Below are 27,525 nucleotides of genomic sequence, written 5' to 3' on the forward strand. Positions count from 1 at the left end.
AAACAGAAAAAAAAAAAAAAAAAAAGACAAATATTATATGGTATCACTTACATGTGGGATTAAAAAAAAAAAAGTCAAAGTCATAGTAACAGAGAGTAGAAAAAGTGGTTGCCAGGAGATTGGCAGTGAGGGGAGGGAAATAGAGATGTTGGGAGAGGGCACAAAGTTTCACTTTTAAGTTGAATCAGGTCTGAGGGTCTAATGCATAACTTGGTGACTCGAGTTGACAACACTGTAATGTGTAACTGAAATGTACTAAGAGAGTAGAACTTAAATATTCTCGCACATACACATAAAAAGGTAAAAACATGTAAGGTAATGGATGTCGTAACTCCAAGGAAGAGTTCTTTCATGACACATAAGTATACCAAATCATCACACTGTACACTTTAAATAGCTTGTAATTTTATTTGCCAATTAGACCTTAATAAAGCTGGGGGGGGGGGGGGAAGCTGCTGATGGTGCCACACTAGGTTCACACTTGAATAGGGTCGCTTTGAGCAGGCTTCCATATTGTGATAAAAGCTCTAGGGGCACCTGGGTGGCTCAGTCGATGAAGGGGCTGCCTTCAGCTTAGGTCATGATCCCAGGGTCCTGGAGTCAAGCCCTGCACTGGGGCTCAGCAGGGAGCCTGCTTCTCCCTCTCCCCCTACTTGTGTTCTCGCTCACTCTGCACACTCTCCAATCAATCTCTTGAAAACAGACCTTTTTATTCCATGGAGACAGCCCCACTGCTAAATAAACATAATTATTCATACAAAATACACCCACTGGGGATCCCTAGGTGGCTCAGATATTTAGCACCTGCCTTTGGCCCAGGGTGTGATCCTGGAGACCCAGGATTGAATCCCACGTCAGGCTCCCCACATGAAGCCAGCTTCTCCTTCTGCCTGTCTCTGCTTCTCTCTCTCTCTCTCTGTATCTCTCATGAATAAATAAATAAAATCTTTAAAAAAAAAAAAACACCCACCCTACACTTACATGGTGCTATAAGGTGTAAAGGTCATAGTTAACCAACATCAAAATCAAAACCAAGCCACTTTCACGCTATACCAATGGTATGTATATCCTGCACACATATAATTACAAAATAAAATAAATACTTACTACTCTCAAAAAGATTATATTTTTCACATCCAGGGGCTAATTTTTCAGTTTGTCTGCAACACTGATAACTTCCGTCTGCCCAGAATTTAGGATGATATTTAATCATGATATTATTGTTGTTCTTTATTTCTGTAATTCACAGACACATTAAATGATTAGTGATGTAAAAACAGAAATGACAGAGTGTTTTGTACATAACACTGTCGATCATTCTCGATTTCTCAGATGCTACATTTATTAGGAAAACAGCTCATAACATTATACAGCCCCGCATGCAGAAAATCTCTATGCTTCTCTTTGACCTTCTTATTTTCACAAAGCCCCCTGTTAGCAGAAGCGACCTCTGCTCTACCATGATGGATAAACACAAAAGTCAGCCTACACCATTCTGTTCAGCAGAAGAAGGGATGGGGCCTGCCCGGTGCAAATCACCCATTTAGACACTCTACACGCAAGTCAATTCATCCACACTAAACACTGACTACATAGACAATTTCTTAGAAAATAAAATCCTATTATCTTAAAAGCCCAGGGCTTTCTCATCTTCAAATGTATTAGACATTAAATGAAAGCAGGCATTTTTTGGAAGCGATGTGTATACCCCTAGAAAGAACCAGATTATAAAAAAAGGAGGTGGTCTTCAACATGGATCAAAGTTGCAGGATGTCCTCAAGAGAAATACTTATCATGGATTAAAAGATTATAAATGTAAGATACATTAGCTGTATTTCTCTTTTAGTGGTAACAATGTTATATCCTAAAATTATGTGCAGTTAATACTTGATTATGAGTTTTACCTTCTTTTAACTTCTTCACCCACCGGTCCCTGCTTTGTGCACTAGGTGCAAAAACATAGAGTGTGTTGGCATCGTGAACCACCTAAAATAAAACAAACGATGGGATAGGTGAGAAATACTTCGACACAGCACTACTATCTAGTGCAGAGCCCTTGGAACCAAAGGCATCCATAAATGATTCTGAAGTGATCAAATACAAGTGACTTACCTCGGATCCAGAGAACCTACATTCCTTTCTTACGAAAGCTCTATTCTTCGTGTCTAGATCAAGTGGGAAACACATTTTGCAAGGGACTGTGTTTTTATAGAAAAAAAAAAATACACAGAGGCCAAGAAGCTTCACTAATCTTATTTCTTACAATCTAATTAACTGAAGATCCTTAAGTTTGATGTAGCCTGGCATTATTCTAATCTTGTATTTTTCTGAATAATATTTTACACGAATGGACTACTCTTTCAGCGTCACTGCTATACCTCCCTTTTGCCACTATAAATAATGGCAGTAGCTAACTTTACTAAACACTATCCCGACTCTATACTATGTGCTTTATAGGCATTAATGCAATTAATCCTACCAGTGAGGCATCAGTATTTACATTTTACAGAGGAGGAGACTAAAGCTGCCCCCCAGACCTTCCACTGCTGTCTAAATCCAGGCACCATTCATGTACAATACACTGCACAGGGTGCTCCCTAATGTTGTGCTACTTAACCTGGTCCATCTCATCTGGCTAGTAATCCAGAAAACCAGGATCCTGACTGCACAGCCCACTCTGTGAACCACAGTACCTCTTTTAGAGGTAACTCCTGATGCGAAAGTCAAGTCTTATTCTTAATATATATTTTTTTAATATTAGTAATAAAATTCAGCCTGGGAAACTAACCCCCACATTTTTCTTTGGTCTGTCACTTTACGCTTGATCACAGTCACAAGGCAGGAGCACCCTGACTGGCTAACAAGAAATACAAGGCTAGAAACCCCCTCCCTTCTGACACAGAAGGACAAATACTACATGATCTCACTCTAGGTGGAATCTAAAATAGTCAAATTCATAGACGCAGAGTGGTGGTTTTCAGGGACGGGGAGGAGGGGTAAATAGGGAGATGTTGGCCAGAGCATACAAAGTTCCAGTTAAGCAACACGAATGAGTTCTAGAAATCTAATGTACAGCATGGTGAATCTGCTAAGAGGGTAGGTCTTAAGTGCTCACACAGTAAAGGAAGGAAGGAAGGAAGGAAGGAAGGAAGGAAGGAAGGAAGGAAGGAAGGGTAATTATGTAAAGTGATGGATATGTTAATTAGCTCAACTGTGATCATTTCACAATGGATACATATATCAAAACATCAAGTTGTACACCTTAAATATATACAATTCCTATCTGTCAATTGTACCTCACTAAAGGTGAAAAAAAATTTTTTTTAATCAACCAACAAAGCAATGGCAGGAAACTATAATGTCAAATAGTAAGCATGACTAAAAGCCCAGAGTTACACTGTGGCAAAAAAAAAAAATTAAAAAAAAATAACATGTCAGCTCACCTGAAATGGGTATTTATTTTGGCAGGGAATAACAACATCATCATTCTTCACTATTTCCACACACTTGATTTTTGAAACATCAATAAATCCCTTCCTGTATTTTTTCTGTTAAAAGAAAAAAAAAGAACTATTGCAATCATAACATCTAAGAAAAAATGTTATTAATAGAAATGTTTGTTAATGAAATCATGGATTCAAAATATTACAATTTTCTCAATAATTATTACCTAAATCATGTCTCCATTTATTGTCAAAACTGTTCAAAATACTAACATTGTCAGAACTGTAATAAAAGAGATTATTTTTTTTTAAAAAAGCGATTATTTTCATTTATTTCTAAAGATTAAATTTTCCTATCCTTGCCCCCCAAACACTCTAGAACACAGGAATGGACTCCTTTTTGTCACCTTCCCCTCTTAATTCAATGCCTTGATGACAGCACTCCATCCCCACTCCCCCACGCCCAACACTGAAGACCAAACCAAGCAAAACTCCAGGTACTTGCAGGGGCGCCTGGGTGGCTCAGTTGGTTGCTACCTGACTCTCGGTTTTGGCTCAGGTAGAGATCTCATGGGTGTGATCTCAGGACTGTGAGGTCAGGCCCTACCCTTGGGCTCCATGTGCAGTGTGGAGTCTACATGAGAGTCTCTCTCTCTCCCTCTGCCGCTCCCCCCGCAACCCACGTTCTCTCTCTCTCTCTCTCTCGCTTGCTCTCTCTCAAATAAATAAATTAAAATAATAGGGATGCCTGGGTGGCTCAGTGGTTGAACATCTGCCTTTGGCTCAGGGTGTGATCCCGGGGTCCTGGGATCGAGTCCCACATCAGACTCCTCGTAGGGAGCCTGCTTCTCCCTCTGCCTGTCTCTCTCTCTCTCTCTCTCTCTCTGTCTCTGTGTGTGTGTGTGTGTCTCTCATGAATACATAAAATCTAAATTAATTAATTAATTAACATAATACTAAATCTTAAAGAAAAAAAAAAACCTCAGGAGGATGTGAGGTGGACCTGGGGTATTCACATAGAACTTCCATTCAGATTCTATTGTTGGATGTTCTACTTTACTTCTCTATTGCCCTCTTTCTGCTCACTGCAATTCTACCTGCATCAAATAACTAAGGACATATCAAGACCTCCCTCCACCCTTAAGCATAGTAATTTCACACCAGAGAATTTATCAAAGGGAAAAAAATCCATAAGGATACATAGCAGCATGTGCAAACATAAGTTGATAAAATACACCCATTAAAATCCCATTACAAACACAATGTAGAAATAAAAAATGTTTACTGCACAATAGTAACTGATATATTCCACACACACACACACACACACACACACACACACACACACAAACTGTATAAAGACTAAAGTTACCTTTGGGAAGAGGGCAGTAGATACTCACATGATAAAGAATAGAAGGAAAAGTAGAGAAAGGAAGATCCCTGTAATATTTGGGGTAACCCAGCCACCCCCTGGCACTAGTCATTCAAAATTGCTTCATTGAATATTCTAAAATTGTCCTCTGGTCACAACCTTTGGGCCCCCTATCTGGCTCCCAGGAGCCTGCTCTGGGAGGTCACCCTAAGACTTTCAGAGCTTCCCACTCTCCCAGACCACCAGCTCCCATCTGACTGACTAGACGATTCCAGAGGTCATTTCATCATTTCATCTTTCTCTCTCTTTCCTCCCTCCCCCACTCCCTGCACAAATCCCATATATCCCTTGACTATTTTGTTAGTGCCTGGTTCTACCCACACCGTCCTTATTCCTTCACACCTGATTGCAGAAAGTCAATGATAATCCTAATTTTCTTTTCTATGCTTACCCAGGCCCTCAGTGCTGCTCCTCATCTCCTTTGTCTATCTCTAGCGGAGAGAACCTGGTGGCCTCCATGGAGAACACCAGTCTTATCAGAACTACAAACCCTTCCCATTCCCTTTGTCCCAGCAGATGAACTCCCTCACTGCTTTATGGGGAAGACAGCAGCCATCCCACAAGCACATCCTCCAACTTCTTTCATCTGGAGATCAAAAGCATTCTAAGATTTATCTTTTTTTTTTTTCTCTCTCTCTCTTCTCTTTTATCCTGTCTCTTGGAGTAGTTAAGGAAACTGCAGCTCAGACCAACTAAATATATTACCCAAGAACCCCAGCGGACTCCAAAGCCTACTGGACCCTAGCATATCCCAACTGCAAACAAGTAACAGCATGAATGGAGCCAAGTCCCCAGGGAAGGGCAACAAGGATTCTGAGCATGGACCAAGCTTCAGCCAGGGTAGAGAGAGGAACATTCTCCCCAGCTGTGCTTTTCTGAGGAATTTCCTTCTACCTATAGACACATTTGGGCCTCCCATCCATACCAAGAACCCTTCTTCTGGCCCTGCTATCGCCCTCACTTTTCTCTTCCCTTCCTGAAATAGAAGACGACTACACCCTTAGCCTTCATTTCCTTCCTGCCCACTCCTCCTCCTTAGCCACTCACAATCTACCTCCCACATCACCACAGCCTGCTAAGCCGGTCTCAAACACATCACCAGTGATCAAACCCAAAAGCCTTTGCTTGACTGTCACCCACTCACATGAGGTCTTTGAAAGTGCCACCACTCTATTCTCCCTGAGTGGCCTTGACTTTGAGTCATCCTAGGTTTTCCTACTCTCTCTTTCCTTCTGTTTCCCACATGACAATACCTGTCCTGTGTCAGCAACCGTGTCAAGGAATACACACAGCCTGAGGGGAGCTCACTTCCTGGGCCTGTAGCTCAAATATTATGCCATTTAGTCCTCACAAACTCTGTGAGGGAACTATTACTAGACGCATTTTACAGAGGGAAGGAACTAAAATGAAGGAACTTGCCCAAGAAAGACAGTATTGAGTATACCATGTTGTAAGTACTATATATAAAAATGATGCACAAAAAAAAAAAAGATGCACATGGACACAGAGGAGCTGGAGCTGAAAGGCCAATTCTGGAAGAGAAATGCTGATACGACAGGGAGGGACTGAACAGCACAAGACAAGGAAGGAGTAAACAGCACCTACGAAGAAAAACATAATCCAGAGTGACCTTGGCTGCCTCATATGGAAAACAGGAATAATAGCAGCTAAGAGAATTAAATGACTTAGTATTTACCAAGTGCTTAGAATAGTGTCTGGCTTAGAATATGATGTCTGTAAGTTTGCTACAGGAAATAAGTAAGTAGCAAAAAAAGGCCAGCGTGGCTGAAGTACAGGGTGCATGAGGCAGCATGGAAAGGTGAGCAGGCCTGAAATACCTGAGACATGGCGTTAAGAGGTCTGGTCAGACAGGGCCACCCACCCTGCTCCTGGGGCCTGTGCCGGGCAATGGAGTGGAAGAAATTGCCAGAGCATCATCCTCCTATTAACAAATCACATGTGTTCACTGTAGAAACCTTAGAAAATACTAACAGCCTGAAGAAAATCAAACGGCCCTTAGTCTCCCAGCCCTGGAGAAAATCACTGTTGACATCATGGTGTTTTTCCCGACATTGCTCTCAGGGGTCATTTATCACCTGACAGCCTCTTCACCCTTGAGCAGCAGGCTATATATGGTCTGTTTCTGAGATACTCATCTCTACCCACCACCTGCCCTTGCAACTAAACACAGTCGTTAAATGCAGATCAATCTATACCAGAAAATTTAGGATGGCCTGTATATTGGGTTGACTTATGCCCCCTAAATTCATGTTCTGTGATATACAATCTATTCATGTACTGTACTAATATTGGGATTTGCAGATAAAGGTTCAAATGTAAGCTGCTCATCCATGTTTTTAACTACCGCTCCAGCAAACCCTGATCAGACACCAAGCATGACATTGTGTGCTGGAGCTTCAAAGTTACAGAAGGGGGTTGAGGGTCTCTCTAAGAGGGGTTCACAATAATATACTGGGTGAAAGGAGAAGAGACAAATGATTCATATCAAATAATGACAAACCCATGTGAACTCATGTGTTATGGAGTGGGCCAGTGATTGGGCCAAGAGAAGGTGGAGAAGTTTCAGGGGGGAAGTATCACTTTGATTTGGTTTCTAAAGGATAAGTAGGAATTTTCCTGTAGAGAAAGTAGAAGGGAAAAAACAAAAACAAAAAAAAAAAACTTCAGGCAGAAGCAAAAAAGCACTCATTTAGGGAACAGAAAAAAATTCATCGTGGCTCAGGGTGGTTGAGGGGAAGTGTAGGAAACGACACCAAAAAGATTATTTAAGACCAAATTAGGAAGATGCCGACATGACCAGCCAGATTTAGGAGTTTGGAATGAAGAATGCTGTGCTGAGGTTTGTTTTTGAAATGGCAAACGTTAATGGCAAGGTGACAAATGGATGGAGACAGGGAGGCTAGCCAGGAGCCTGCTGTGGCAGTTCAGGTGACGGATGATGAGGTCACGAACCCAGTCAATGGTAATAAATCTGGTGAGGAAAGCAGGGTCACCCGAGCATTAGAAGAGAGAGTCCACAAAACTCTGGCATCAATTAGGTGTGGAGATTAAGTGAGAGGAAGGAGGCAGGAAACCTCAGGGATTTTGAGCCCAAGTGACCAGTAGACACCAACACCATGAACCACCACAAGGAACACAGAAGAGTCAGATTTGAGACAACGTTGGGACATGTTGTCTGAGTTGACTATTGGACAGCCCACTGGAAATGTTTGGAGGGAATTGAAAATATGAGGCTCGTACTCAGCAATGCTTATCAAAATCTCTACAGTAAAGAGAATTCTCAACACATATGTTGTATATATAGCAGAACCTTTTTCTAGTCATACCTCAGGCAACCCTGGGAAGTTAGGTAAGGTTGAGGAAGAAAAGGTTTGGAAGGATTAGGAGACCTGCCTTAGGGAACCCTAAGAGTTAATGAAAGAACCATGTGCCTGCCCTCTTATTTATTTTTTTTTTTTTCTGCCCTCTTAACAACACCTGGTCTTCACACTCTGGTGAACCAGAGTTTACACTGAGAAGAGACATATAACAGGTTTTTTTCTCCATTCAGACTATTTATCACTGCTTCGTGATTACTGAAGTATGCTATACAGTACTGTTACTATTGTGGCCCAAGGAGAAATACCCAAGGTCGTTACAAGTTTCGTGAGAAGTTTCCCTTTTATTTCTATACCCTCATTGCTGCCCAGATTGAAAATCACGATTAAGCCAACACGTCACCTTACTCATGTTTGAATCACGCAAGCTGAAAAATCTATCTGGCACTTAGCAGATGTTCATTAAATGTGTGTGCTGAGCTAGTGTGCAAAGAAGTCTGCGTGACACTGTGTGTGTGTGTGTGTGTGTGTGTGTGTGTATAACACAGGAGATATATATCTCCTCTCTTGCATGCATATCCTCTATATACTTTACCAAGCTTGAAAACGAGTTATGTAATAGCCATTTTACACATTTCTAAACTAGCACAAGTGGGGAAACTAGATCTAGAGATGAACTATAACTTGCTTCAAACTATGCATCAACTGAATGCCAGAACTAGGAGGTAAATGCAAGAGATCCTGTCTCCCAGCAAGTCTTAAAGGTATTCTGTTTCCCTTTAATTTCCAGAACACTAGTATTTTAAGAATATCAATCCTAACTTAATGAAATGACATTTTTTTTAATGTATGCAAGCATCCAGGGCTGGCTCCAGGTAAATTTGGGAAGTCAGCCATTTATCTTCAGGACACCCTTTGTCCTCCCTACTCCCCAGGCATTCGAGTCCCCATTAGGCACAGTGAAATACCCAACCAAAAATGTCCTCCCATCTTACAAATGATCCCTCCTCTTTTCCCATCACAGCTTTTATTCCTAATGGGGCTATTCTCAGCTGCATGCCACAGAAGAAATGTGCTGGATGAATCACTCTTACATTGCCATGGGATCTCAGGAAGAGGGCATGAGCTATGGAAACAGGGAGACCCTGAGAGCGGGCTCTGCTTTGCCACTTAGAAGCCGTATGGCCTAGGGCAAACTCTGTCCCTCTCTCTCAGTTCCCCTGTCTGTAGGAAGAGGACACTACTATTCACTTTGCTAAGCTTTTAGCAGGAATAAAGTTAATGCACATAGGTGCTTAGTACAGAGTATGGCATATGAAGTCATTCCCCTAAATGCAGCATTTACTATTAATTAGTTTTCACAACAACTCTGGGAAGTTGTTATGAAACTATGAGCAGTTACAAGATTGGCTAAGAGGTGAGCCACAACTGAACCTAGAGCTCTCAAAAACAAGAATGCGTTTACTTGACTCCAGGTCTCTCAAGCTAGAATATTTTTCGACTCTTATGATAAAAATTAAAATTATGTCAAAATCTAACAATTGTGGAGCACTCACTATGAATCAGGCACTTGTTAACCTCTTCACAGCGATGATTCAATGAATTTTCACAGCATTATTTGAGAACTGTTGTCACCGCATTTAACAGATGAAGAAATCAAGATTTAAAGGGCATAATTGCCAAAAGTCACACAATGAACCAGGATTTGAACTCTTGTTTAATTTCTCATCTTGTCACACACACTTGAGTAACTTGATATCACTTTACTAACTACACACATAAAATAAGTGGAAATTTCTTATGCTTATGGCTCTTAATGCCTTTAAGACCAAAGCTAGTTCATAAATTAAATACAAACAAAACTACACAAAAAATAAGATTTAAATTACCATTACTTGAATGTGATGCATGGATGTTTGCTGGAGTTGAATTTCTGTCCCAAAGCCAGTTCTTTTGGCATCTACAAGCTTGTATTACTATAGCCTGTGTGACAACCACCTCCACCCTTTCTCTCAATTTCAATACGGGAACCTCTGCTTATACACACACTGCCATCCTGGCATTAGGCCTCCATTTGGCACTACTAAATTGCTTAGTGTTCAATCAGCCACTGTTTCTTTCTCAATAGACCACAACAATTAAAACATCATAAATACAAACCCAAAGATGGGCTGCTGACATGGCATATTCAGTGACAAGGAACTACCCAAAAAATACAGACAAAAAAATGTAGACAAAATACAGACAAAAAAATTTTTTATACGTGTGTGTGTGTGTATATATATATATGTATATATATACACACACACACACACACACGCACACACACCTATTATATTGCTGGGGGAGTTGTATAAAATATTGCCATCAAATTAAGAAAACAAAATTTTAAATTCCTAGAACCTGCGGTCCTCAGCAGATGGGTAGCACAAAAACTGCTGTTAGCACTCACTGCATTCCATCAGGAGGGTGCTTTCATTTAGCCACATTCATCAAAGACAGGTTTGGCTTCCCCCTACCACCCGCAAGGCACAGATACCAAAGAACCATGATGGAGATGAACAAGTACAGAATCTCTTGGTTTTAAGGCATTTACAATCAGACATTTGCTAAAGGTCAAGGAGAAGAACAACAGTCGTTCACAATGAAAGTCCAGATGAGTCAATACGACATAGCTAAACAATTCCTGTCAACTCTTAAAAAGGAAAGGAACGGGGCGCCTGGGTGGCTCAGTCGGTTAAGGGGCTCCCTTTGGCTCGGGTCATGATCCCGGGGTCCTGGGATGGAGCCCCATAGTAGGTGCCCTGCTTAGCAGAGAGTCTGCTTCTCTCTCTACCCCTCCCCACTGCTTGTGCTCTCTCTCTCTCTCTCTCTCAAATAAATAAAATCTTTAAGAAAAAAAAAAAAGGAATGAAAATGACATAGTCTACTAAAAATCTCCAATGAGCAAGGCCTATTTTATTCATGAGGGTAGTTCTTTTCCCTTTCCCCTCAGGACACAGTTCAAAGAATGGGCCTAAGAGCAGCAGGACACATTAATCATGAGAAACAAAGAAAACCTCAGGATAGATTTGACTTTTGTGTGTATGTGTGTGGATACTGAGAACAATTTGAAGTAGATCTCTATGGCATCAGGAGAAGTAAAATAAATAAAATTTATGGCATTTCTGACTTGATGGCTGTATGATAAAATGCCTCCTTCTTTACCAATGGCTGAATTCTATTGAAAAATGAAAAAAAAAGTAAAAATGAAAACTTGGCATCCTTTTTTCCCCTCCCTTTTAAACAACTTATAATAGCAATTGACCTAAGTGCCTCACATTTTGTAGAGTGCTTTTAAACACACACACAACAAAACAAAACAACAACAACAAAAACCCACAAGGTTTCTGGAGATACTATTTTTACCGTATTTAAAAAGTTTTTTTCTTTTCTTTTCTTTTTTAAGATTTTATTTGTGAGCCTGATGTGAGACTCGATCCCAGGACCCAGGACCCCAGGATCACGACCTGAGACAAAGGCAGACGCTCAACCACTGAGTCACCCAGATGCCCCCCAAAAGTTTTTTTTCTTGAATAGCCATTCCCTCTTAGGACTTTTCTATACTTCTGGCAACCCCCTTCCCAAATAACTTTTGTGACCCAAAAACATTTCTAAAAACTATTACCAGCTAAGTTTATTACAGTTGAAAGCAAAACTTATTAACATGTGTGTTTTGAAATAATTCTAAAAGTGATTTTACTAGTTTAATTTTTTCAATAGGCAAAAATTAGAATGAGTTAGGTAGAAACCAATACATATGGATCCTTTAGTTCATAAATTTCCTCTTAACAGACTTCAGAATTCAAGGAATTCCAGACTTACTAATTCAATCCAAAGATTATAAACCCCTGGGAGCAGAGACGATGCCAATGATCTCAGGTCGCCACATTTTCTTCTTTCTGGGTGCCCAGCTCTACTGCATTTTCTCATCATCATGCATTTAGGTGAGGGCATAGAACTGAACTCTAGCCAGGGGAGTGCACGTGGAAGTGATCACTACCTGTCCTTTAAAACCCTGCATACCATCCTTCATGTTTTATCACCTCCTTTGTGATCCAGTTGGATGAGAAAATCCAGTGGAAGATTCAGGGGACCACAAGACAATGGAGTGCTGACAGGCATAAAACTTCTTTTTAAGAGGCGCGTGCCTGGGTGGCTCAGTCAGGTCAGCATCTGACTCTTGATTTCAGCATAGGTCATGATCTCAGGGTCCTGGAATCCAGCCCTGTGTCTAGCTCCATGTTCAGCCAGCAGTCTGCTTGAGATTCTCTCTCTCTCCTTCTCCCTGTGCCCCTCACCCTAGGCACACGCACGCTCTCAGCTCTCTCTCTAAAATAAATAAATAAGCCTCAGCTACCTCTCTCCTCAAAGATACACATTCCTACACAATTCCCAATGCCTACTTGTTCCTATTCCACCGAGTTTCAATAGTCCTTAGATAAGATCCAGAAAATGCAGAAAATAGAGAATAGGTTTTTACAGCAACATTTGAATCGTGGGGCAGTTCTCTTGTTCAGACACATTTACTGCTGAGACTTGTGCACAGGTATATCTTTTAGTGGGAAGTAAGAACTTATCGGAAACTCGGTGTTAGGATTTGGGTTCTGAACCTGACAGCATAGGTGTGAAATGATGAGACGCCCTGGGTGAATAATTGCGTAATAAACACAATAATAGGTTATTTGAATAATAAACATATTTGAAAAATGCAATAATAGGTTGACATGCAGAACTATGTGCCAGCGACTGTCCTATGAATTGATAAAGGCAAACTCAGTTAAGCTTTCTAATAACCATTAGAATAACCATTATTATTATTGTTGTTGTTATTGTTGTTATTGTTTTAACCATTATACTACTCCATCTCTCCAAAAATGTCAAGAGCAGAACACTGGAAAATCTGCAACCGGGCCACAGAGGCAGAAAGGGCTCCCACATAGCAGAGTGGTCAGAAAGGACAGCCCCAAAAAAAAAAAAAAAAAAAAGAAAGGACAGCCCATAGCCAGTACCTAATATATGAAATACCATATGTTTGGCGTGCTGATCTAGATACCATGGGATTCAGGATGCTTACCACTGCCCAACGCAAGTGATGAGGAGTATAAAAAGTGACTTTAAATATAAAGTCAGAAGTTATGGGACACCTGAGGAACTCAGCGGGATCAGCATCTGCCTTTGGCTCAGGTCAGGATCCCAGGTTCCCAGGATTGAGTCCAGCATGGGGCACCCTGCTCAGTGGGGAGTCTGCTTCTCCCTCTCCCTCTCCTCCTCCTCCTGCTCATGCACTCACTAGCTCGCTCTCTCTTAGTCCCTCTTCCTCTCTCTCTACCTCTCAAATAAACTTTAAAAAAAAGAAAAGGAAGCATCCAACTCTTGATTTCAGCTCAGGTCATGATCTCAGGGTCATGAGATGGAGCCCTGCTGTGTATCTGGCTCCAGGCTTAGCAAGGAGTTTAAACGTTTAGTTTAAATGCCAGCTCTAAGGCTCCATGCAAATGAATTAACCTCTTTTAGTTTCCATTTCCTCATCTGTCAAATGGGGATATTAAAATGACCCAACCTAAACGAACTAGGGGTGGTAGAAGGGGAGGAGGGCGGGGGGTGGGAGTGAATGGGTGACGGGCACTGGGGGTTATTCTGTATGTTAGTAAATTGAACACCAATAAAAAATAAATTAAAATAAATAAATAAATAAAATGACCCAACCTACATTATCACGAGGACAAACTGTGATATGCTCATAAAGCACTCAGCATAATATCCAGCCTGTCATAATCATTAATAAAGTTTATTTTGGGGCAGCCCCGGTGACCCAGCAGTTTGGCACCACCTTCGGCCTGGGGTGTGATCCTGGAGACCTGGGATTGAGTCCCACCTCAGGCTCCCTGCATGGAGCCTGCTTCTCTCTTTCCTTCTTCCTGTATCTCTGCCTCTCTCTCTCTCTCTCTGTCTGCCATGAATAAATAAATAAAAAATCTTTTAAAAAAAAGTAAAAAAATTTTCTTAAGTTTATTTTTACATAATTATTTTTTGCCTTTAAAAGTAAGATTTCTAAAAAAAATTTAAAATTCAAAAAAAATAATAAAAATTAGATTTCTAAAAATTTTCAGCATTGAAATTCTTTTTTCCCCCAAAGATAGTCTCTATTTTTGTTACAGATTTCAATAAGAAAAAAAAAGATTTAATGGAGATCTTTTGAATATTTTACTAGCTTTTACATTATTTCTTTGGGTAACATACCAATATTTCTTCACTTTCTCCATTGAGGAATTCAGTGAATTCAAAAAAACTTTGAAAGAACTTCAAAAAAAATTTAGGAGTAGACAATTAAGCTTGACTCTAGTGTATAAAATACCACAGAACATACTAGGGAAACAGGACAATAGCAGAACTACTCTTTCTCTTGAAACAAAGCAATATTTTAGGTAGTAATTTTTAAAAGTGCGTGAGTCTTAACCTATCAATTACCACAGAAAAGTAGGAAAAATCCAGCAAACTCTTAGGACAACATTTGCTGGTATCTACTAGATGCTAGATAATGTGCTAAGCACAAGAGATATGGAGATTAATACAATACAGTCATTGTATTAACTCAAGATAAATGAAGGCATCTGAGCGCACAAAGGTATGCACAAGAATATTCATAGCAGCTTATTTCTAATAGCTGAAAACTGGAAACAATCCAAATGCCCATCAACGGATGAATGGATACACAAATAGTGTTACATCCATACCGTGGAATATGACTCAGTAATAAAAAATATAATATTGACATAACAAAATAGATGTATTTCAAATTAATCTGCTGAATGAAAGAAGCTAGTTTAAAAAGAGTACATGGTAAATGACTTTGTTTATTATAGAATACTTGTACATGCAAACATGCTAATCTATAGTGTCAAAAATCAGATCTGCAATACCTAGGGAAAGTGGGACTACAAGGAGAGGTAATGAATTACAGAGGGGCACGAAGAAGCTTTTGGGGATGATGGATGTGTCCATTATTTTATTACAGTGATGGCTTCACAGGTGTGTACATATATCAAAACTCATCAGATAATACAATTCAGGGATGTGTGGGTGGCTCAAGTCAGTTAAGCTTCTGACTTCGGCTCAGGTCATGATCCTAAGAGTCCTGGGATCGAGCCCCATGTCGGGCTCCCTGCTCCAGAGGGAGTCTGCTTCTCCCTCTCCTTCTGCCGCTTTCCCCTGCTTGTGTTCACTGTCTCGCTTGTCTCTCTCAAACAAAATCTTTTTTCTTTTTTCAAATAAAATCTTTAAAAAATAGATAAATAAAAAAAAAAGAAAAACCAACAAATTCAACAAGAGAGAAAAAGAGAGGTGTCAAGATGAAGCAAAACAACCTCACTTTGGCATTTATTCCAATTTGCAAACAACTCATCTGCCCGTCTAATTCATCCAGCATTAAATGAATTCCTAATGGAGAAGTAGGATTGATTTTACATCTTCCCCCAAAGTTGGTACCTGGCCCTACCCCTTTTTTTCTTCTTTCTTTCTTCTTTCTTTCTTTCTTTCTTTCTTTCTTTCTTTCTTTCTTTCTTTCTTTCTTTCTTTCTCTTTCTTTTCTCCTTCTTTCCTTCCTTCCTTCCTTCCTTCCTTCCTTCCTTCCTTCCTTCCTTCCTTCCTTCCTTCCTTCCTCTTTCTCTCTCTCTCTCTCATTACTCCCCTCTTTGAGGCAGGCATGGTGAAGGCTACCAACCGGAAGCTCAGAAGGGACAGGCACCCTGCCCCGCAGCACCTACACGATGCTGGCCTATGAGCCTGGCGCGGGTCAGGTGCTCACTGACCCCGGTCGAGCAAGTCATGAGCCAGTGAGGACACACATGAACAGAAGGGCTGCAGTCCTAAGCAGGACTTCCTTGGATTGAACTTGCATTATTCAGCCAGAACCACTACCGGACTCTCCGAGTTCACAGGACAGTTGGGCTGCCTGTCTTTTTGCCACAGCTCTCTCGGGAGCCGGCCAGGCAGCCGGTCGCAGGTGCCCTGCTCCCTCGGCCCCTTGCCCAGCCCAGCGAACGCTGCACCAGTGAACACCCAGTGCACAGTGAAGGTCCCGTCACCACCGTCAGAGGCACTCGTCTACTGTCAAGGGATCCGTCCTCGACCACGGATGGTGATCACTGGCTACGTCACTGCAAATCTCTCTGCTGTCGGTTCTTGTGTCTTGGGGGTTAACACCGACCAGCAGCACTTGGTGTCAGGACTAGGGATGCTGAGAGCCGTGTGTACATGCGTGTGTGTGCGTGTGTGCACACGCACGAGGCTCTCCAGCAGACACGTCACATGTGCAGGCTTTTTTTAGTGACACTTTTATCTATCTTTATGACAGCGGAAATACCTAGAATCACACAAACATGATCTCTTGTTAAAAGGCACTTGCGAGAGGGAAGCTTTGGGAGCTTCACACGGGGGAGGGTCAGGGAGCCGACAGGGCAGGACAGAAAGTGCAATTTCCGGGATAGGTGGCGGGTGGTGGTGGCGACTGGCAGACACGCAGTGGCACCTCTGTGGCCTCTGCCTGCAGCACGAGCGGCACGATGCCCACCCGACCCCGCACCCCCGTCACGGCCCAGTGGGCTGATGAAAGCCAAGAGCGGAGAAGGGCAGCCCTGGACGTGGGAAAGCCCTTGGCGGCCGCCGCACAGCCGCACCCGAGGCCACGCTGGGCCTGAGACACAGCACCGTGTTTCTGCACAGGTGCAAAGTGGGGAGGCCCCCCAGGACGCTCCTTCCTCACTGCCCACACCCGAGCAGTTCCTCCACTAAGAGCCCCCCCCCCCCAACATGAGCAGGGAGGGCAGAGCTGCCTGCACACCCGTAGGAAGTGGAAATGCGAATTATTTAAAACTGAACTAAGCTTTGCTAGGATCCCCCCAAAACAGAACATTAACTTGGTCTTTAAATCAACTTCTCTACACTTCTCTAGTTCTCTCGAGTGTTAAGAGGATCACTCTGCAGTTTGTTTTCTAAATCTCTCAAATGTTAAGCTGCACATATTGGCAGCTTCTCTACACAGGGCCAGTCCCATTTCTTCCTTTTTTTTTTTTTTTTTTTTTTTTTAAATCTCAGTGAAGACAATCAGCCACGTTGGGAACAATACCTTCCTTTTGCTTCTACCCAAGCCTGGGGGGTGGGGATGGGAGAGAGGAGAGGGTGAGGGGAGGAAGGAAGATGGGGAGGGAGGTGTGGAGAAGAAATCACCACAAGAACAAGGGCAAAAAAGACAAAACATCAGTCTTAGTCTGAGGTCTCTAGTAAGAGAAGAACTGCGACTCTCCCCTCTGAGAGATACTCAAAGGAAAATGCAGAATGGCCTCACTATGGGTTTCTGTGGGCCTAATGGGTACTAATCGTTCCTTTACTATGGTTTCTATAGGAATATTCACTTTGTGTTGCAAATAATTTGCAGAAAACTTTTGTAATACAACCTCTCGACTGGGAACCCTCTATAGATAAAATTATTTTTTAAATAATTTCTTCCGATGACTGGGTGCATAACGCCATCAAGGAAGCTCTGTTGATTATGTTTTGGGGTGAGAGTATTATAAGTTTCTATGTAAGATGGATGCTGCCTATCTTCTAGAGATGGGTACTGAAGCATCTGTAGAAGAAATGACATGACTTCTACAAGGTAATGGGAGCGGTGGGATTTGCTACAAGGCAATGAGGGTGGAGTGAAGTGTGAGTCAGGGCTAAGGTGGCTGGGTGCTGGTACATGGGGGTCACTGTGCCACTCTGCCTATTCGAGTACATTTGAAACGTTCTGTGATAAAAGGCAAAAAAATACTTTATTCCATCACATTTTTCTTAAAAGCCTTTTTGAAAAAAAAAAAAAAGGAAGCTCCACACAGGGCTTAAACTCATGACCTTGAGATTAAGGCCTGAGCTGAAATCAAGAGGCAGATGCTTAACCAGCAAAGCCACCCAGGCACCCCTACATTTTTGAAAATCATGATCAAAGTTGTAGGATCTTCTAATGAAAAAATTTTTTGTGAGAACACAAGCAGCACCCATTACGAATCGGTAAAAAGGCAGAGATCATCACATCATTTCGTCGCCACTAATAAAGCCTGGGCTACATTTGTGGTAATGGGTACACTGGGATTCAGAAGTGGAAACAATCCCAGATGTTCACACAACTGCTCTCGAGGTCACAGGTACACAGCTTCCTGCATCCATCAATCTGAAAGGGCTCAGCAATTAGTTCTAGAACTGCTGACCCTGCTGCAGTAATGAGTTATTTAGCCATCTGCTTTTTGCAATGGAGTAAATAAGGCACTAAGGTCAAACAACTGACCAAGGGCAAATGGAGACACAGAAGTCCAGGTTGCTCCACCAGGCCCTTCGTGGCTATCACAGCTGGGGGCCATCGTTACACTATTCACCCCTTCCTACTTCGCTATTGCTAATGCAATCAGCTCTCGAATACTCTGGCAAAAGTTCATTCGTGTCGCCGAATGCATTCTAAGAGATTCTCCCAATGCCAAATACAGGATCCCCGTGGCCCAAGTAGCCAGTCCACTCTCTGCGAGTCCACCAGCACCTGCAATGGGGACGATATCTGCTTGGTTTTCTCTTCTTCATTCCCTTATCTCCCTTCAGGAAGGACAGAAGCACATCACACCACCCAGACACCAACCAGCCTAGGGAGGCTTTCCAGGAATGCGTAGGAGTCTAACTACAGTAACTCCAGTGAGTAGATCTGAAACCTCCATATTACCATGCACGGGCTTTTAAGTGGATTCAGAAAGAGAGGTGGCATTTCTCATCAATTCACTAAGGTAATATATCAAACCATAAGAAACTGCCAGTCCAAAACAATCAGAGTGGTGTTTCCTGATTGTTCAACTTAATTACATTTCACATATTTAATACACTTTGGTCCTACTCACACACCTCACACTCTGAAATACAAACTGTTTGTACTGTTCCTAATTTCTACTTAATCATAATGGTAGTTACGATGTGTGGGGCTCTCAGTAGGTACCCGATGCCCATAACAGACCGAGCAATGCATGAGAATGGGAACAGTGCCCCCCTGTAGTGATCACCACCAGCACTCAGGGCAGTCAGAACCCAGTCAATAATTTATACTGACGACCCAGGAAAATGCTGGAATTTGAATTAGGTTTAAGTTAGACAAATTTTAAAAATCAGTTCATCTCGAATAACAGCAGTTCTTCTAAGTCATACACTATTTTGATCACCAATTTGATAGGTCTTTCACCGTTGCGTGTATCATGGCTACCGCGACTATGAACTTTGCAGTTTGCAAACTTTTTATTTGTTTTTTAGATTTTATTTATTTATTCATGAGAGGCACAGAGAGAGGCAGAGACACAGGCAGAGGAAGATGCAGGCTCCCCACAGGGAGCCCAATACAGGATTCGATCCCAGGATCCAAAGATCACAACTTGAGCCAAAGACAGATGCTCCACACTGAGCCACCCAGGTGTCCAATGTGCAAACTTTTTATTCCCAGTTACGGATGGAAGCAGGTCACACTGAATAGTTTATGTCCCCAAATCAAATATCTTATATGGCCCATAGACAAGATAATAAGTAAAGTCAGAAACTAACTGAAATAGTCTCACGCCTTCTATTGTCTCCCTGATGCTGCCACCTTGCCCTTTTCATTCTTCTGGACAACATTTATGTAGCATCTGCTGCTCTCGCCCTCAGGAATTTCCAGTGACTGGGAAGAAATGATTACTCATAAGGAAATGAAGAAGACGTTAATTCCTCCAGAACAAGAGTCAGAGAAGGCTGCATCAGAAGGTGCCTCTTTGAGCAGAGCCTTGAATCACAAATAAGAGTTTTCTCAGCAAAGAAAGGAGAGAAGATTGTACAAAAAAGAGCATCACAAGCAAAGGCCTGTAGTTGCAAAAGAGCGTGGCAGGTTTGAGGACTGCAAGCATGTCAGGGTGTGGTGTGTTGAGATGCACTGAGGGGCAGGCCGGAGAGGCAGGAGAAGAAATCCAGAGGCTGAATCGGGATCATCTTATGAATGGCTCTGCATGTGGTGCTAAGGAGTTGCATTATTAATCTTCCAGGCAATGAGGAACTGTGGCCTCATGTGATTATATTTTAACTACTGCCAAAGAAGTAAAGCTAAGCCTGGCTCTGTTATTTGGGGTGCTGCTATTCTTCAGAGAGAAGAAAAACTGGGTAGCTTGTTGACAAAATTAAAGGATGAACCACTTTACTTTGTCTTACATATCCTATTATTTCCTTAGACTAAGAACCAGCAGGATTCTGCAACAGAGCTCTTAACTGCTTAAGGGCAAAAACTCTGTGGCCAGACAGCTTGAGTTTACATCCTGACTCCTCTGCCACTTATTTACTTGCTGTGTCTCCTCAAACAGGTTACTTCACTTTTTTTTTTTTTTTTTTTACTTCCCTTCTTTTTGCTTCAGTTTCCTTAGCTACGCAATGGGAAGGAATGATAGCAAATAACTTCATGCATTTGTCATAAGAATTTAAGAAGTCACGTCATGTTCAGCTCTTGGAACAAAATGGACAAATGGTTAAGTGCTCAATAAATTTAGCTATTAGAATATTTTTTAAATTTCTTTTTAAAGATTTTATTTATTTATTCATGAGAGACAGAGAGAGGCAGAGACGCAGGCAGGGGGAGAAGCAGGGTCCATGCAGGGAGCCCAATGCAGGACTCGATCCCAGGACTCCAGGATCACGCTCTGGGCTGAAGGCAGGCGCTAAACTGCTGAGCCACCCAGGCTGACCATAGAGTATTTTTTTCAAACCATATTAACCATAGGGAAAATAAAGGCAAAAGCCACTAGTTTTGTTTAAGGCAAGTCCCTCATACCCACCTTCTAGGCTCCAAGAAAGATCTTCTGGGAATGATATCAAATTTGACTTATAAAATAAAATGAGTATGAATGAGATTATTCCTTGGGCTTTGACAAATATCAGTACCCTAAAATGACAGGACACAATAGAACCGACCAGTATCTATCAATATCTACTCTTTCCAACCAGAAAAAAAAAAAAAAAAGAGAGAGAGAGAGAGAGAGAGAGAGAGAGTAACCTTTACGGTTTTACAATTCTGTTTTTAAGAAGGACGGTTGATGCTTCATGTGACTGTGCTATTTTTACTCTTTGAAGCTGTTATTTTAGTTCTGTCTTACAGTATGAAACCAATACTGAATCAGCAAGCGACTTATATTGGCACTTCCTTTTTACGTTAGAAACAGTTAATCTCTGGTAACTCACAGCCTTAACACACAACAGCAGAGAGCACATCTGGTCAAAATTTGGTCAAAGTTTCTCTTCCTACAGAACGTAATAGTAGTTTTATAAAAACACACCTTTCCCAGTCATCAGGCTTCCCTAGAGGCTAATTCATGGTCTAATGACTATAAAGATTAATATGGGTCTGATCCTTACGTAAATACACATTAAGCTAGCCAGAAAGTCACAGAATTAACCCAGAAGCAGTGCAGTGTAATAGTTCAGAGTCTGAGAATCAGACAGCCTGGGCTGGGCTCATAGTAGCTGCTGTGAAATCTGGAGCAAGGTGTTGGACCTCTCAGGACTTCAGTTTCCTGAGCTATAAAATGGGAATGACAACTGTATCTTCCTGACAAAGTTAAAAGGATCACAGTTAATGACTAGGAGGCCCACAGACCCTGCAGGATACGTGGTAAGCACTATGGAAGATCTTGTAAATTAAAAAAAAAAAAAAAACAGTGAAAAAAATTTTAATTTAATTTAATTTAATTTAATTTAATTTAATTAAAAAAAAAAAAAGGCTTACAAAAATCTCCAAATCCCTCTCCTCCCAAGACCAAACAGCAATCTTTTATGTTCGCAATGCAAAAGGATGTATGCTCTGGAGGACCAGAAAGTGACAGAAGGAATGTTCTCATTGTCTCTGCTTTTAAAATAGGAATATCTTCCTTCTTAAGGTTGGTGGGTTTTGGTTTTTTTTTTTTTAACCAATCAGACAGAAAAATTTGCAATATTGCCACCTGCCAGATACTCACATACAAATGACCTTGCAGGCCAGGTATTTTCTCCAATGGTAGACAAAGAAAATGAGACTCAGAGGGTTTTATCAACCGTCCCATGTCACAGCTGGTAAAGGACAGATCAGGTTCGGAGATCTGTCTGGCTTCAAAGCCCACTGCACGTCCCATCAGGAAGCTGCCTCTTTGTGGGACAAAGGGCACTAAGCGGACTAGATCTGACGATTTCAGATTTATTTCTCGAATCCCAGCTTCTCACTTGCGCCTGATTCTGAGCATCTGACTCCATAGCAGATACCTGTCCTTCGGTCGTTCTCTTCCCTCTCTGTAGCGCGATTCAAAATAAACCTGATATATACATCCTTGAACCTAAATCCCACTCAGTCACTCAACAACCAGTGATTACTCGCCACAGGTTGCTACGCAATGCCCCCCCCCCACCTGCCCTGTGAAGTTTACAGATTACAGAGAGACTGAAAACAATTTTTTTTTTATGTAGAAAGAGGTGATAACAAAGTAAAAGTGAAAGATGAAATTCTACAGGGAAAACGGATCTAAACTGGAAGATCAGAAAGACTGTACGGAGGAAGTGATATTTAAGTTGAAACCCGAGGATGTCAGCCAGTGGAGGGAGGGGAAGCGTGCGTTCTCGACGGAGGACACAGCAAATGTACATGCTGTGAGGATGGAAAGGAGCAGGATGCCTTCCAGGAACAGAGGCACTGGTGAGCTGGCAGGCTGCAGCGAGGAGCAGAAGGGACAGCTGATGACCACCGACAGGCGGGCAAGCCGCTGGACCACAGGCCATGTTGAGGACTTTCAAGATTTGACCTGGGGAAATGAGAAGCTCCCAAAGGGCTTTAAAAGCAGGGGAAGGACATGATCATATTTGTGTTTTTTAAAGATTACTATGGCCTCTGGGTACAACAGACCAGAGAGGGCACGCACAAAGAGAGGGGCCTTTTAGGACATGACGGAGATTCCCAGTTGCCTGCCCCCAGTACCCCCTTCTCATCGATAATGGAACCCCGACTTTTTGTTGGGTACGCTGATACTGAGACTAAAAGATACTGACACTGTTTCTCAGCTGCCTTTGCAGCCAGGTACGGGCCATGCGGTTACACCGTGGTCACTGAGCTCTAGGTGGAAGTCCTGTGTGCGGCACGAAGCTGGTAAAAAGGGACTTCACTCACACTCAGAAGGGAAGAGTCCTTTCTTGCTTTTCCATTCCTCCTTCCTCCAGCCTGCAATACAGTCGAGATGGCTGGAACTCCGGCAGTCATCTCGAGCCAAAATAAAATCTATAAGCTAGAGATGATGGAAGGGAGAGGCAGGATCCAAGATCCCTGGGTTAGAGCCGCCACAGGAGAGCCTGCTTCCAGCGTTCCCACCAACAGCAACAACAATCCCCCACCCCACCAATATTGAAAAAGAAAAAAAAAATCTGTTTTGTTTAGGCTACTATAATCTAGGGGTCCTATGTGCTCTCTAACCTCAATCAAAACTAACCGACACAGAGGCTGCTGTGTTCACTCAAGAGGAGGCAGTGGCAGCTTGGATCGCGGTGGTAAAGAGATGAAGAGAAGGGCCAAAGTGAGATATATTTGGGAGATAGAATCGGCAAAGCCTGTCGAGGGTCCAGACATGAGAGAGGGGGAGGGAGAAGGGTCAGTTCAGACCAACTCCCAGGCTTCCGGCACGAGCGACTGGGTGGACAGGGTACAGTCACTGAGCTGGAGACGGCGGGGACAGCTTGAATTTCTTTTCAGATATTTCGAATTATTTGAGATGCGAAGGAAAAAAAAAACCACCAACCTCTTAGACCACAGAATAGCTATCAGGCTGGGAGATGCGGACTGGAGAAGTCATCAGCACACACTGGCCGTCCCCAAAGCCACCGGAAGGGATGATGCCACCCAAAGCGAGTCCAGAGCGAGAGAAAAGGCCATGGAAATGGACCCTCGAGGGAGGCCAACTCCCGAAGGAGACAAGAACGAGCAGCCAGAAAGGAAGCCCGCATTACGAAAGAAAGGCCAGCTCCCCCTGGCACGAGCAAGAGGGCTTGGGGCTCTCACAGGGGCAGGGGATCACTTCCACCTGCGGCCCTAAGAGCGCGTCAGCAGGATCTAGGAGACACAGGAAGCCGGAGGAAGGAAAAGGAAAGAGGGGAAAGGAACAGGGGGCACCCGGGTGGCCCAGGGGTTGAGCATCTGGCTTTGGCTCAGGGCGTGATCCCGGGGTCCTGGGATCGAATCCTGCATCGGGCTCCCCCACGGAGCCTGCTTCTCCCCCTGCTTGTGTCTCTGTCTCTCCTGAATAAATAAATAAATCATCTTGGGAATCCCTGGGTGGCTCAGCGGTTCAGCGCCTGCCTTCGGCCCAGGGCGTGACCCTGGAGTCCCGGGATCGAGTCCCACGTCGGGCTCCCTGCATGGAGCCTGCTTCTCCCTCTGCCTGTGTCTCTGCCTCTCTCTCTCTCTCTCTCTCTCTCTCTCTCTATCATGAATAAATAAATAAAATCTTAAAAAAAATAAAAGTTTAAAAATAAATAAATAAATAAATCATCTTATTTTAAGGAAGGAAGAAAAGGAAGGAAGGAAGGAAGGAAGGAAGGAAGGAAGGTAGGAAGGAAGGAAGGAAGGAAGGAAGGAAGGAAGGAAGGAAGGAAGGGAGAATGTTCTGAGTCTGGCCTGGCAGGAGGGGGCTCGGAGACTCGAGACTGGGAGGGGGTGGCACCGCTGGGAAAGGGGTGGAGAAGTGGCCTCCTTTCTCCGCCAGAAAACCAGGAGCCCAGTCAGGGGCTGCCCAGCTCCCAGGGCAGAGCCGCAGGTGCCGTCCTGGCCTGGCCGGTTCCAGCACACGGTGGCTGGTTGTCAGGTGAGCGCACGAGAGCTTCTTTCAAACAACAATCTTAGGGTTTCCGTGGTTAATTCCATAAAGTTTTAAAGGAGTGTGGGGCCCAGGGTAAGGGATTCAATGCACTCAAAGCAGCAGAAGCAGTCAAAAAGAGCAGATTTTTACATTCCCCGAGGGTCTAACCCTAACAGCACCGTCACCAACTTTTCTTCCAGGCCCACTCCAGCAGGTTCTGTTTTACATTCCTTTAGTGCAGGTTTTAGATGCATATCTCAACTGAGTCCCCTAACAGTCCTAGGAGGTGGTAACCACTAGGGTCCCCATGTCACAGAGGAAACTGGGGTGCAAAGTACTGAAGGTTCCCTTTAATCTTGACATATACACTAGTGAGTGTCAGAGCCTGGGATTTGGACACCAACGGGCTAACATCAGAACCAATGTTTCTGGTTTTACTCAGAAAACTCACTTCTCATGGGCCCCCCAGGGGGGCTCAGAGGTTGAGTGTCTGCCTTCAGCTCAGGGCGTGACCCTGGGGTCTTGGGATCAGCCTGCTTCACCCTCTGCCTGGGTTTCTGCCTCTCTCTGTGTCTCTCATGAATAAAGAAATAAAATCTTTAAAAAAAGAAAGAAAGAAAGAAAGAAAGAAAGAAAGAAAGAAAGAAAGAAAGAAAGAAAGAAAGAAAGAAAGAAAGAAAAAAAGAAAGAAAGAAAGAAAATTTGCTTTTCTTAACTCTTAAAAAAGAACATTTCCAGCCATTATATTAAAGAAGTTAGTGGAAAAATAATTATGCAAAACCATAGGCAAGAAAATAATTTCTACTTCACTTGAAAACTGAGATAACTGGCCAAAGAAAAGGTAAGTTGTTTTTCTTTTCTTTAATCGGTCTGTCTGGTAACCCAGAAAAAAAAAGGAACCCAGGTCTTAGTCAGCTCATGGTATCCTGGTCTGCTCTTCCCCAGATCTGTTCCTCCAGAGCAAAGCCCCCCCTGGAGGTGCCTGTGACAACCGGGGACCGTGCACACAATTCGGTCACCCCCCGCCCGTGGGAACAGGAACGTGTGAGCCCATCGCGGGACCCAGACGCGGAGGAGGCGGCCAGGTGCAGGAAACCGTTCCACTTTTAGCCAAAGTACACCGATGTAAAAGTGAGTCTGAAGCAGTGTGTCTGGGGCACTGGAACAAAAGAAACGATGTTTCCACCGGAGACCCAAATCGCAAGGCTCGTGTGTCGAACCAAGGCCTCCATCTCGGGGCAGAAGAGTCGCTGAGAGCTCAGAGTCGGGTCACCAGGCCACAGTGCGATGCCGGGGCTACACGGTCATAGCTGGGCATGATCTGGGTCAAGACAGAGAAACTTGCAGGCAGCACCCACATGTGCACACACACACACAGAAGCAGAGTATCAGACTGAGGACGTGCACAGCTCCGTGAGCCATTAGTAGAAACCCACCACACGTCGAGTTGTACGCAGGCGCTGGGAGGGGGAGGCAGAGGCAACAAGACACAAACAGGCCCAGTCTCTGGACTTTTCTCAATCTTCTGTTTTTGCATTTAGTTAGCGTGCTGAGAAGAGTTAACGGTGCAGGCTTGAGCAAGACTGCTACTCTTAGAAGGCCTCCTTGCGTTGCGACAGCAGGCCCTTGGTTGGCGTCGGGGGACGCAGGCCCTGAGAAGCTCCCACCATTCCCAGCACTGGGAGCACAGCTCACTGTGCCTAAATCGATGCTACAGACAATGTGGCTTATGCTGAGCACCTGCTTGGCCTTTGGGACTCTGGAATTTTGGTACACGCTAGACAGGGGGTGCCCCTATCCCCAACCAGTCCCCAGTAAAAAAAAGCCTTGGGCACTGAGGGAGTCTCCAATGAGCTTTCTTGATAGACAATATTTCGCACATTGTCACAGTTCCCTGCTGGAGGTTTTAAGCATGTCCTATGTGACTCCACTGAGGAAGGGCTCTCGCAGGCTTGCATCTGGTCTCCTCTGGACTTGACCCCCTGTGCCTTTTCCCTTTGCTGATTTTGTGTTTGCTGTAATAAATGATAGTAATACAGGGAGTCCTGTGAGTCCCCCCAGCAATGAATGGAACCTGAGAGTGGTCTTGGAGACACCCCCTCCATCCCTCTGAAGCGGTTGACGAACTGGTGTAAGTTTTAGAGTAAGAAAGACCTGATTTAAATCCCAACTTTGGGGCCACCTGGGTGGCTCAGTCGGTTGGGTGTCTGCCTTTGGCTCGAGTCATGATCCCAGGGCCTGTGATGGAGGCCTGCCTCGGGCTCTCTGCTCAGTGAGGAGCCTGCTTCTCCCCCTGCCCCCGCCTGCCGCTCCCCCCTGCTTGTGTACTCTCTTTCCCCCTCTCTCTCTCTTTCTCTGTCAAATAAATAGATAAAATCTTTACT

At 43.4% G+C, this 27,525-nt stretch overlaps 1 protein-coding gene across 5 annotated transcripts in view; it reads right to left on the minus strand.

Annotated features, from left to right (window-relative positions):
- TEC (tec protein tyrosine kinase) overlaps positions 1–27,525 on the minus strand; it is a 132,847-nt gene that overhangs the window by 30,807 nt on the left and 74,515 nt on the right. For 4 of the 5 annotated variants that reach the window (XM_077847938.1, XM_077847939.1, XM_077847940.1 and 1 more), the window contains 3 exons: positions 3,444–3,548; positions 1,905–1,986; positions 1,108–1,236 (listed from right to left, as the gene is read on the minus strand). In XM_077847938.1, the coding sequence (XP_077704064.1) occupies positions 1,108–1,236; positions 1,905–1,986; positions 3,444–3,548 (316 nt within the window). Of the gene's footprint in view, positions 1–1,107; positions 1,237–1,904; positions 1,987–3,443; positions 3,549–6,128; positions 6,210–27,525 lie in introns of those variants that run through there. The other variant, XM_077847942.1, reaches the window with a different exon arrangement.

The sequence above is a fragment of the Canis aureus genome, chromosome 14, assembly GCF_053574225.1.
Source record: "Canis aureus isolate CA01 chromosome 14, VMU_Caureus_v.1.0, whole genome shotgun sequence".
Taxonomy (NCBI): Eukaryota; Metazoa; Chordata; class Mammalia; order Carnivora; family Canidae; genus Canis; species Canis aureus.